At 22.5% G+C, this 14403-nt stretch overlaps 2 protein-coding genes across 2 annotated transcripts in view; one reads left to right on the top strand and one right to left on the bottom strand.

Moving 5' to 3' along the window:
* Positions 1-6249, top strand: part of Lsm11 (U6 snRNA-associated Sm-like protein LSm11) — a 17895-nt gene extending 11646 nt beyond the window's left edge. Inside the window, exons 4-5 of the mRNA XM_011508267.1 lie at positions 295-433; positions 6042-6249. Of these exons, the coding sequence (XP_011506569.1) occupies positions 295-433; positions 6042-6193 (291 nt within the window). The 3' untranslated portion in view covers positions 6194-6249. The remainder of the gene's footprint in view (positions 1-294; positions 434-6041) is intronic.
* Eip74EF (Ecdysone-induced protein E74) overlaps positions 1-14403 on the bottom strand; it is a 107364-nt gene that overhangs the window by 90049 nt on the left and 2912 nt on the right. The gene's annotated exons all lie outside the window — the stretch shown is intronic.

Below are 14403 nucleotides of genomic sequence, written 5' to 3'. Positions count from 1 at the left end.
CTCTGACTAACTCAAGAATCTGTGCTCATCTTACGCAATGGATTTCTGACGCATTAAGTGTCCTTGTACACATAATTTTCACTATAAAATGCAAATACAGACTTTCTTTCTTTTTCGCAATATATTTCTATTTGCAATGCGATTCATAATATAATCTCATATTGTAATTTTCGACTAAATGGATAAAAAAAATTGTCGTGTCGTGCTGATGAGGCTTATAAAATGCCTGATTAAATTAATATAATGATCAAATGGAAGCACACGTTTTTTTAAGATATCCTTTCATATCTGCAGGTTTATACGAGGAATGCAAACGGTCTGAGAGGACATGTGGAGGCCTATGTTGCTGCTTTTGATAGACACTGGAATCTTGCGCTCGAAGATTGCCTTGAGCTTTGGAGCCGAAAGATTAAAAGGAAAGCACCAGCCTTGGGTAAGAGGACCTTGTATTATATATATATACATAAACTAATGTGTCAGTTTATATCTTTCTTAATTTTTTTTATTCATATTATTTTTATTATATTAATTAAGGAAAAGGTAATTTTCAATTAAAAAAAAAATAAATTTTCAATTCAATAAAACAACGAATATACTCAATATTTTACATATTTTCTTACAGGAATTTTATGTTTAAATTTTATAAATCTGAAATAACTGCCTTAAACAAAGTAGATTCTAACAAATAAAAAATTCTAAACAATATATATATATATATATAATTACTAATTTGTTGCATAAATTTATCAATAGGAAATAAAATTACGTATTTTTTAGAAACTACTTTAAGACAATTATATATATATATATATATATATATATATATATATATATATATATATACACAACTTGTCGATAAAAATTAAAATATAATTTTGTAGTTACTATATAAAACATTAGTTGATATTCCGATTCACTTTTATACTTATTTTTCTTTTCGAACTATTCCATTTAATATTATTAATATATATTAAACATGTGTAACATATTTATCTCAATTCTGAAATTATTTTATTATATATTTATATGAATATATTATTCATAAAATCTATAATTTCCTAACTTCGTATTATTTAATAGTTTTTGTATGAAACTTGTATTTCATGGTTCATGCACGTTGCTTTTGTCCTTTCCTGTCTGACCAGAAAGGACTTTTACTCCTTATAAATAGTGTATCTTAAATCCTGTAAGCCTTTACATTATATGTTTAGTTTAATTGCAAAAATTTTAAGAGTCCACAATTTATGAAATTTGTATGATAATATTTGTGAGAAATCGTAGATTAGAAAACATTAGTGTATTTTTAACGTTTTTACGCTGGTTTTTTTATATTTCTATTAAGTTTGTCCTTCGATATGAATTTTGCTCAAGTGTAATATATTTTCTCAAACTTCTTTTTATATGTGTAACGCAACTTTTTTTTTATCTAATTTATATTATTAATATGCAATATAATTATTTAAATAATCAAATATTTACGATTGAAATCAATACTAGTATACCAGTATATTTTAGCGTGTGTGTGTGTGTGTGTAAGAGAGAGTAATTATAATAGTCATTTAAAATGTTTAATGAATGAATATTTTGAGTAAAATTTAAATAAAAATTCAAATACAAATTTTTAAGTATATTGTGTAAAAATATACGCATACACATCTACAGTTTTATAAGATAGCTTTACTCGTTCTTTTATGGTTCTTTATTCAAGTATTGTAATAAAGATTAAGCAGTGATGAGTATTTAAAAAAATCCAAGGCCCAACCTTGACTCATATATAATGTCTGTACGCTCTACTTGAAAACGATGTCGTTGTCAAAACGGGGCCGCATATTTTGTCGTTTTTCTACTTCGCCGGAGCGTTTGTGCTAGTGACATTAATATTATAAGCAATTATTATTCAGGGAAAAAATTAATGATTATATGAGTTCAAATCATATAAATTATATCACATCTCAAAATACATATCCAAATATTATGCTCGATGTAGAATTGCATATATTACATTTTTTATATGATAAAGATTAAACAATAAATTTTTTTAATCATGCACAACTTCATGAAATATTAATTCTATGATAACAAATAATATATGTTTGGTATAATTTTAAATTTTCTATCATGTAATTTGTAACATTTTTATTCTAATATTTTTTGTTATCTCTTGTATATGTTTAAAATTTTAATACGATATAAAAGTATTAATAATTTTAATAAATATATTTTAAGATATTTTCTAATATCTCTTTGAATATCCATTAATTCAATATACAATGATATCTAAATATAATTTTTAATTATAATTTCAATAATGCTATAACAAATACAATACAATTATATTTTCAACTCAATCTAGTTATTTATGTGTATCGTCTTTTCTTAACATTATGAATAAGTAACAAGTTTATTAAATTCAGAAAAGTTTCGATAAATAAATATTTTTTCAAATAATTAATTGGTATTTCAATCTAACAGTTAAATATAGAGTAGAAATTATAATCAATTAATTATAGTAAGAATTAACCTTCTCTTTTTGTAAATAATTCAGGTAATTTTATTGCTTTTATTCGTCAATAAGATAGTGCAACTATATTGGCAAAATTGGTAAATAGCGTTTTAACAAAGCAATTTTTTATAAAGAAACAGAGGATAAATATATATGAATGTAAAATTTAAAAAACCAAAAGATTAACAAAAAACTTATAAGAGAAAAAAGATCAGTCTGCAAATATATTAATGGACCAAGAAATAAGGGGTTGCATTGAAAGCATTTTGGAAGGTGTTCGAGCTTTCCTTCAACTATTCAAGGAGCAAAGACCGACCTTGACTACCTCTACTACCGGCATTACGTTCACAAGGTCCACGTGTCCTTGCTTCTGACCATTTTGAAACCTTTCTTCCTTCTTTCTACTAGCCCCACGTATAAATATTAGTTAAATTTAATTCATTGAATCACTTGAAATATTAATTAAATTCAATCTTTAATTTAACTTATGTATTAATAACTTTCAATACTAAAAATAGTATTATACATTCTACTATATTGTACATTATTTAACTATATTTAAAACATTCGATAATACAACTTTATAGTTAGACTGCATTTTTTATATATAAAAAAAATTGTCATAAATACTTTATTCTATCTATTGTCATTGAATATTATATTTTAAGGTTATCATTTTTCTTTGTAGTATAAAAATATTCTATTAATAAAATTAAACTTTTTTAACATAAAATAATGTGAAGCCTTTCATAAATCGTATATTATAATTTACTAAAATTGGAATTCAAAGATATAAAAAAGAGAAAACATATTTCTGTAAGTAAAATTTGGTAAGTAGAATATAATAAGTAAAATCAATTATTATATTTCTTTAAAAAATTATAATTTAATAAGTCTTTAAAGTTTATTTAAATATATATTGTTGCTTTTTTTTTTAATAAATACATTTTATATGCATCATTTTTAAGTTGAACTATTATTTTGTTTATAATCAAGTTAATTCGATTAAAATGAACAAAACTTTTTTATTGGCTACCTTGTATTTACCTATGCATTAAACAGAATTCTTAAAATATCTTTCATTGTAAATTTAAAGTTTAAATATATGAAAAGTTTATTGATAATAATTTCCAAAGCATATTGGTGCATATATTTAATTAACTATTTAGGAATATGAGATATATTATAGACATTTTAATATTATAAATTATTTAAAAGAAAGCAATGTAACGTTATAAATTATTTAATTTTTTATATGTGTTATACAATTTTCTTTATTATATACGAATTGTATGCAAAATTAATCAATATATGTGTTTTCATAAACTTATTTAAATATTTTTTAAAATTTACTTAAATATTTATCTAGAACATAATATATTATAAAATCTCTAATAAATTAACTTTTTAATTATTAAGTGTTTTAAATTATCTTAAGTTGTATATTTATAAAAATATAATTGTTAAAACAAAATATAAAGAATTTATGTAATAAATTTTTTAGTAAATATTATAAACATTACTTATTGATACTATTGATAAATATTATGATTTATAAAAAAAATATTAATTATCATAAATTCTTTCATAAATTTTTATAAATAAATATTATTACATAATATTAAATTGTTTATTTTCAATTTTATAATTGGCATTAAGTAATAATCTGAATATAAGTTAAAGTTTATCTGCCTTTGTATTTATTTTTCTGCCCCTCCTTTTTTTCTGTTGCTTTTTTAATTCTGAGTTATGCATGCTAGTGACGTAACAACTAAGGGACTGGAAAGGTCGTTGATACGGTGAGGTGATGTTAGTATAACTGACAGTGACCGGTGATGGTAACCAACGACCTTGAAGCGTAGCGTGGCTATCGATTGCCGCGCACACACGTGTAGCTTTTCCCTATATTGTTTCTTCTTCCTCCTTTGCAAACTTTTTTTTAACTAAATCTCGGTGACATATCAATGCGTCTTTTGTCCAGTGTCTCTAATATCTTCTATCCAAATATTAATAAAATTTTATAACAAGCACTAAACATCTTATTCGATTATTCTTATTTTTGATTATCGCTAATATATTTTTATATTTATTTTTGTTTTATTATATTATGATTAATTTGAGTTTGTATGAAAAAAATTTTTAAATTAGCTTTTCTTAATTTTTATTAATCATATTTCGTATTGAAATAATTTATTACTTTTTACTTCAATAATAAAGCACCTTTTATGTTTCTATGAATTGTAATATTCAGCGCAAATATTTAGATTAAGGAAACATGATTGTGATATAGAAAACAATATAAAATTATGCATAAATTTTTAATAATTTTTATAAAATTGTAAAATAAAAATCAAAAAAACTTTTTCTTAAAATCTATTTCATTTCGTTGATTTTCACGTCTTTATCCCAGTAAAAGTATGTGATATTTACTTAAATATTTGAAGAAATAAATACAATAAAGCAATTACCGTATAAACATTATTGCTATTTCAGTAATATGCTTTTACTTGTATAGTACTATGTTCTCTTGTATTTAAACTTAATGTGAATTTAAGTAATTTTAGTTTGTATTAGTTAATTTATTAACGCATTATTTTATTTATGATGCTTGAATCCTCAAGATTTATTTTAAATTATTCAAGAATTATTAAAACTCAAAATTTGATTTTAAATTATGTAACATTTTAAATGAAAGCGATAATTATAATTAAGATATAATTAGTGATATAAAGAATAAAACATTTCTCTAGTTTTTTTTACAATTATTCTTTATAAATATTATTATTATTATTAATTATAATAAATAAAGTGTAAATATATAGATTAATGCACTTTGTTTATTTTTGTAAATATTTTAACTTATATTACTATTTGAAAATTTTAATATTTTTTAATTTTATTTAATATAAAACAATGCTATATATTGTAATTGAATAAATAATAGTATATTTTATAAACATTCATATTTCATTTAGCAAGCAAAAGATATTAAAGAGAAAATAAAATTATAAAATAAATTAAGATATTTTACTTTTTATAATAGAATTGTATTATAATATAATTTAAAGGGTAAGGTTGAATTATATTTATGAAAATTCAATACTTAGTCTTATAGTTTATTGAAAAGCAAAGATTTAAGAACAATAGTTATATTTATTTAATGTTGTATAAAAAACAATATTTCATATTTTCCAAAAAGATATTTATCGAAAAAGATTAATGATTTTTAATTCTGTTTTGGTAATATTTAATAGCTAGATAAATCAGTACTTAGTAATTTTTTGTCGATTTATTCAAATAAATAAGAAAAATTAAGTAAAATAAAGAACAGAATGTTTTTTAAAAGTCTATAAGTTTATTATAGATACATTAGTGGCACCTTGTAAGCCATTTGATTGTAATAATTAATTTGAGATATATAATTATAAGTTTATAAAATTAAATGATATATAAAATTATTTTAAGTATATAAAATTGAAAAATGTTACTATGATTATTACTAATTGCAAAAATCACGTTGTTTTAATATTTGTTATAGGAATTCCAGTAAGTGAAATGAAGTATACTATAGACCATACTACGAAGACAATTGTGAAAGAATCGAATGGAAAATTGGAGACTTTGGAAAGACATGTTCCACAATTATTATTAAGGGGTGAGCAAGTTGCTCTAATTGTCAAAATTGACTAAAATAATTATGGCTGTTATTAAAAACTATATAAGTACGATATATATAATATTACTGTAAATCTTTTATATTTTATTGAAATCGCTATTTCTATTTTATATTTTGTAATGCGTAATAATAGATTTAAAAAATATCATAAAATTTTTAGTATTATATTTATGACAATTATGAAGAGTAAATTAATAGATCAATTATTGAATTAGATGAAACATTTAATTAAATATTTCACAGTATTTAAGTGTGGATTATAAGTATCAACGGATAATTATATAGATTTAATCATCAAGAGATCTGGTAATTAATTCAATTACTTCTATTAGCAAAGAAAAATAATACAAATAATTTATATAGATTTAAAAAAATGTATTTATGATTATATTAAAGTATTCTATAAAATAGTGTATATTGATTTTTTATTTAAGTCGTTGACTTCAATAATAGTAACAATGAATTATTTAAATATTTATCAATATTTAAGTACTATCTATTTGTTACAATAGTAATACTATCTATATGTTACAATAGTAACAATAGTAATTACCTATTAATCATTGTAATTCTATCAAAATTTATTTTATAGAACAAGAACGTAATCAATGCTTTTGGTATATAAAATGTAAAGTATTTTTATTTAGTTTTTGTAATATATTAAAATAATGAACTGAAATATTTAAATTTTGTATAATTTTAATAGTGTATACAATTTAAATGACATTTAAAAAGAAAAATATATCTGTACTTATGAAAAATCGGCTTTTTAAGATGCAAAGTCATTGCACTTTTTTCTAAATTTTATCCTTATTTCCTAGTATAAAAATACATTTAATCGGATCGTTAAGTGAAAGCAGCTAGACTGTTTAGAAAGAAGGGGCCAGTTGCAGTCACTCTGTGGGCCCTCTCACTTTCGCTATAGACGTGGAGAAAGCTCACTCTTTATCTCTCTTGCTTTGTGTGTATCCAGCAAACCTCTCTAAACAGATACACGGGTTAATGCACTCATGTAACCATAACCTTATACTTCATACTTGCTAACTTTCCAATCGTAATTTGCTAAATAATTCTCTAGTTTGCGTTATTACTTAATTATTTATATATCTATTCATCTTCTTTTTCATTTCAATTTAATAAAACGCGATACCATTACATACTTATATTTTTATTTCACGACAATCGCTTATAAAAACATTGTGCTATTGATTATCATAATAATTATTGTTATTATGCTTTTTATAATTACTTTTGTTATTCAAATGAAAAATACAGTTATTAATAAATTTATTGTGGAATAATACGAATTCACTCATGTATTCTTACATTTATTTTTATTATCGATTATCTAAATAAATTAAAGAATAAAGATGATTTTTTTTTATTATACGACATATCTATAATAAAAATGAAATATTTATATATTATACATTATATCACAAGTACATATAAATTATTATATTTTATTGATGATATTTTTAGTTTGATATTAAATTTTACATATAACAATTAAAAATTATTTTTACAACTATTTTATTGTTATTTTTCATTTGTATTTATAAAGAGTGTAAAGTGTTATAAAACGAATAAGAACAATAAATCATATGATTAGTTGAACATAATTTTCATTCCTTTATTTACTAATTGTTTATATATCAAATTAATACTTTGATAATAGCATAAAAATAAAAATTTTTGTTACTAACCATCTTCACTAAATTTTTCTTATCATTATTTTTGCATTAGTGCATTGTATCATATTCTATTTTATTGCTAAAATTATATTATTCTACTTAATTATTATGTATTACTCTCATGTATTACAAAAACTTGTATTTATTTAATTACACTGCATTTATCAATTTTGAATTTATTATTTTATAATTTTTTAATTTTTACGATTTAATTCAACGTTAACATGTAATTGAGTTATCTTTTATTAACATGGATATGTTAGTATAAGTAGCATAATGTAATATAATGATATATATATATTTATATTTTAATAATAATGGTTGTCAGAATTACGATTGAAAACATATAAAAAGATTTATATATATTTAAAAATGTCTTTAAAAATATTTAAACTTTTCTTCAATCTGTGGAATATAATAGGATATATGAATATATGTATATAGAGTTTACTGCTTGATCATTATAAATAATTGATCATTGTAAGATAATGCATTTTTATTTAAAACGAGCGATAATTTGAAACAACTTTCATCTTTATATTAATTTTCATTTTGTATAAATATTTTATCTTTACTAAATGTATTATATTATATCTATAATAGAATATATATTTTAATGAAATTAATGTGCATAATTTTTTTTAAAAAATCTTTTTAAGTAAAAAAATATTTGACGAATTATTACGATTAAATATATATAATAACTACTATTAGATATTTTGCTAATTTTACAGCTTTCTTCAAACAATAAAATATAAGAAAATAATGTTTTACAAGAAAGTGTGGGTCTTGTCGGTAAATTACTACAGACTAAGAAAATTTCGTGGCACGTGCGAGTAGTATTTCCATGACAAGGACGTTACGAGCAAATCGATCTAAAAATAATTTTCCGCGTAGATTGATCAACAAGAGCTATTAGTAGAGCGACGATCCCGTCATCATTAATATATAAATATGAAAAAAAAAAAAACAAAGAAGTAAGTAAACACTCATAAACTATTGATATTTAAATCAAATTTGAGTTTTAATGCAGAAACTTTCGAAAAAGAGATAATATGATATAGAAAGTCATTTCAGAAAAAAAATGTCTAAAATGAAAAATAAAATTTATTAATAAATTAAATATATTTTTTGCATTATAAATAAAAAATTTTAAATAATATGTAAATTATTTTATTTAAAATTATTGATATTATATTGAATCGATCTTGTTTTATTTCTGGTATTGGCTAATTTGAACAAAATGAGTAATAATTGAATATATTTTGAGTTAAAAGTGTTGAAAATAAACTTTTAAATGTCCCTGACAAGTTAAGTTACCGAAGTTAAAGTTTGTTACAAGAACTGTATTTTATCTTGTGATAGGCACTTCCTATTCGATTCTCATACAATTCTTTTTATTGTTAAGATAACTATAAAAATGTATATAATTGTAGGTATGATCGTTTTCTAAGTATTTCTATAAGTATAATTTGTTATTAATTTTTTTTTTGTTATTAGATATTTGTTTACATCGTGATTGAAGCAAATCATTGTATATTAAAATACAGTGTTGCAATATCTTTACAATTTTATATTTTATACTTTTTCAATATAATTTGATTATGAATAGCAATCTTAATATTTCAATTTAATTTTCAATATTATATTTCGTAATTTTTTAAAATTATAAAATATAGCAATACTACCCAAGAAACGAATATATTAGTACAGCTTTGTAAATATTGTCCATCAATATCATAAATAGATTTTAAGATGCAATTTTTATGCTTTCTCTTTAAGCTAAAGAAATTTTTATATGGCCCTCATTTTTCACCCATACGTGTTTAAATACTTGAAAACAGATACTCGGACAAAAAGACAAGCTTGTTAAAAACAAGCGATTCTCATTAAGCATTAGACGCACGTGTGCTGACACTAGACGTACATACTAATTTCACAAAGCTAGTCTAGGCAGAAGTGTACGCAACTACTTGTATGTATATGTAGAATGGCAAATTGAGATGCTCATCATAACGACAAGCGACTGCAAAGACCGTGCACAAGTTGAAGTAGAAGTGAGATAAAGAAAAAAAGAAGCAGAAATACGACAAATAAAAATCTGCAATCTTCTTTCCTACTTCTATCCCACTCTTCATTCATCTCTCACGCTTTAGTTATTTCACTCCTTATGTTTGCTTACCTCACTCACAGCAAACTCATGCGCTTCTATAAAATACCGACGATAATAAGCTTGACTCATGGGACCTTCGCAGCTAACAAGGGCCTTGATTTGTGCTACGAGCAAGGTAAAAATTCTGATCTCTCTCACTCTTTCTCTCACACACTCTCCCTCCCTCTCTCTCTCTCTCTCTCTCTCTCTCTCTCTCTCTCTCTCTCTATCTCTGGTTCTGCCTCATGTAATGAATTAATGTATCATATAGTCTAACAAACTGAAATATTACAAATTCTTTATTTTTTTTATTATTATGTATTGATTATATCAATTTGTGTTAATTTTTTTCGTAGTTTTATAATGAATGTAATGCCAATATTAATATAGGACCACTGATATCTGTATCGGTTATAGTTGATAAGCAAAATTTTAATTTAATTTAATTTTGAGTACACATATTAAATTTAAAAAAATAAATCATATTTTACAATACCTTCATGCTTTTAATGATTTATTTAATAAACTTACAATAAAAGATTTATGATAAGATATAAAAGTTGACAAAACTTTTTTATAAAATATTAAATATATAATGCAAATTAGTATTATCAATAAAAATAATATACTATATATGCAAGCAAACATTAAAATGATTAAGAAAAATGCATGATATGTACATTAATAACTATTTCTCTCATTACAAAGATGGTAGTTTTAGCATAAATAAATGCAAAAGAATTTTAATGAATCCTATTAAGGGTGTGAGTACTTAACTTTTTTGGTATTTATACGTAATTTATATTTTAAAAAACTTACATTTTGAAAACCAAGTATAATTAATATGTATATTGATAAATTATTGAAAATATTCAATAAATTTAATGAATTGTAATAATGCTTTGTAAATTAATTTTGTTAATAACTATTATTTATAATATATTTTTTTATATTTTAATGGATAAGAGTTTAATTGAAATAAAATATAATGTATTAAAATGAATAATTGTGTTACAATAATTATTTTTTTAATGATCTATCTTCGAAAGGTATATTAAATTTATTTGATATTAAGACAAATTTTCGAACGTTCATATAAAAATTAATTACAATAGAAAAAATTTGTAAATTTTTTAATGATGATTAATTTTGCGTATAGAATCGGTTAGTGTTAAACAACTAACAGCAAACAGCGAAAAACTGTGAGCGGCCTTCCACGGCCTTCTAAACGTAGCCTTCCGCTATTGCGCGTCAAGTGACGTTAGACTAGTATGACAAGTTAAACGTCACTTGCACCGTCGTGTTTATAGCGACTAGAATTGAAAAGAATCTAAGAAATATTAATTATATTGACAATTCAAGAACGTTCATATAAAAAATCTTAAAGGATCTATTTTGAGTTTGGAAGTAGAAAATGATTGAAATCGGTCAGACACCTAAGAATATTGGTAAAAAAAGTATTTCATTCGAATAATATTTTTCTTTAAATTTTTTTCGTTTTATATATCTTTATATTAATGATGCTATTAAAGTATTTTTCTTTTTTTTTATTCAAATAATTGTATTGTACAAAATTTATGAAATTTACAATGAAAGGCTTTAAATTGTTTATTTAAATAAATTTTTAATTATTATTTTATTTATTACTGTTATTACATATTAGATATCTGTATAAAATCTTTTCAAACAAAATAAGTGAATTATAATTAAAATTTTTTCAATAAATTTTATCTAACCTTTATTATTATTAAATATTTTAAATTCTTTAATTTTATATTGCTTTTTATACATTGGAGTAATATTTTGTAAATTTTCATTAAATGAGAAAGTTTCACTTTCAATGTACATACGCTATTAATATTCATTCCAAATTTTCTATTGAAATAAGTAATACTTTATCACAAACAACCTTTTGAAATATGGAAAATTTGTATACACTCATAGAATTAACTGACGTCAGTTTACGTACTGAATTCCAAGCAAAAATATAGAAAGTATAATAAATATATATTTGTTATGCATTGTTGTATGTTTCAATTTAATTTAAACAAAATTAATAAATATTTTGTGATATTTGTAAAATGATTTACCTTACATTATGTTTATCAATTAAAGAAGATAATCGCGTATAATTGTTTGATTTATAATCAGGCTAAGATTTTCTTTATGCAATCATATATTTAATTACAAATTATTTATTGTTAAAATTATATATTTTGAACGTTAACCAATCTTTGAAAGTTAAAAATAATGCACTATATCTAATAATACTGATTCTACATTAAATGTTAAGATTGTCAAATATCGGAGACTAAATTATTATAAATATGTTATTGTTATTTCTAAAATATTTAATATCATTCTAGTTATTTGTAATTTTTTAAATTCTTTATTATATATTTGAATAATATTTAGTTTCATTAAAATAATAAGCCAAATCTTATTTAATCTAAAAATAGTATTACTTTTTATAATATATTTCTTTATTTATTAAACTATTTCTCAATATATAAACATATTAAGACATATTAAATTTTTTTTTTTTAATAATAATAAATGTAATGTGCTATAAATAAGAATAACTGTTTATTTTAATTAATTCTAAAGTAAAATAAATATTATTGTAGAACTAGATACTTATATGCTTTTATATCGTAGACGAGAAAATCGAAGAATAGAATGCTTCACATTAACTTCTGTACCAAGATAAGAAACGATAGACCGCGACTGGCTTGTCCTCGACCCACGCGCAATTGCCACGTGATCTATTACTTGATTCTTTGTTCTAGACAATTTTTAGATTTGTACATTTTTATTTCACAGCATAAATACAACGACTTTCTTAATATTAAATCAAAATATGTCCATGTGCGTGCGTACGTATTTGTGTGTGCAAACGTTTGTCTGTATATATAAATTCGTCTTCGTTTTACCAAAGTAAGATGTAACAACGAACTTTATAAGCGATTGTGATATTTCGTTTACAGGCATAAATGAGGTAACTTCTTCCTGTTATTGAAAAATGATGTACCGATGTGCAAACGTACTTATGTGCCGCTGCATTAATGTGATGCAAGACATCGCATTTTCGATTTTATTTTATATTTCTCAAAATTTCAAGGCTTCTTGCCTTACCATTTAAAAGCGATAATTCATTTTTTTCTGCTTTCATTTAACCTTTTCTATACTAAATATAATTTCTATATATTATATTTTTATTTTCATACATTTTTTCATTTCGTCTTCTTTTTTAATCTCAAGGATAATAATAATTGCGTAGCTAGGGGTATTTTCGGTACTACATACGGTTGCTGAGTACGGCATAGTCTGCATTTGAGTCGCGTTGAGTCGCTCAATGAGAGCGACAAATTTATTTAGTAATATAAGTTGACCGAGCGATTGCGTAAAGTCGTTTTCAACCTTGTCTTCTTGTTTTATATACAATATTGTCGTCATGTACCAAAGTTAAGGTCTCTATGCTCGTTTAATCATACATAGAACCAAATACAGCGAATTGTACATAATTTCAATGTCAGGGAAGATTTGATAATCACAATAAATTCCAATATATAAAATTTTTCAGATTACAAACAATAAATACGAATAAATACATTTATATTTTTGTATATAATGAAATATCATATCTTAATATTATACTTATTTTTATTATATGCATTTTATTATTTATATATATTAAATAAATAATAATATATATATATATAAACATATGGTTTTATTATTGTTATTTCAATAATTATTTTTAAATTCTTAAATTTTAAATACAATTATAATAATAATATAAAATAATGAATTAAAAGTAAAACATTAATGATCGGTTCTATTAAAATAAGGACAGAAAATATAAAAGAGCCGTTATTAAAAAGCTGTTCTTCCTAAAAATACGTGTATGTATAAGTATAGTTAATCCTTGATCAAAAGCAACCAAGTCCATGACCGGCTTTTTCCACGGTAACATCTCCTTCTCCTTGTATCAATAATTATTTTTCTGTAGCCCTTTCTGCAGAATTAATTTTTGAAAATATTGAAAAAATATTTAAAAGCCCTTTCGGTAATAGAAGTGAAATCACGAATATGAATTAACTCCATATTAATATAACCAAGGTCAACTATCTTCACTGATTCTGATATGCTGGTTCAGAAATTACAATCAAATATCATAAAAGTCAAGAAATCAATATTTTTTATCATTATTGTACTGGTCTTCAAAGATATTTATTCTAACTTTAAAATATTGTTAACTACAATATATATACACGAGAGATTTTATGTATAAATGCCTTTACAAAAGTTATGTATAAGCTACCTGTACGAAAGTAAAACATATTATCATATATTGCATTCCAAACCCTAACTTTTA

Source organism: Ceratosolen solmsi, unplaced genomic scaffold (assembly GCF_000503995.2).
Source record: "Ceratosolen solmsi marchali unplaced genomic scaffold, CerSol_1.0 scaffold1, whole genome shotgun sequence".
NCBI classification, from domain to species: domain Eukaryota; kingdom Metazoa; phylum Arthropoda; class Insecta; order Hymenoptera; family Agaonidae; genus Ceratosolen; species Ceratosolen solmsi.
This window is presented reverse-complemented; position numbering and strand designations above follow the sequence as displayed.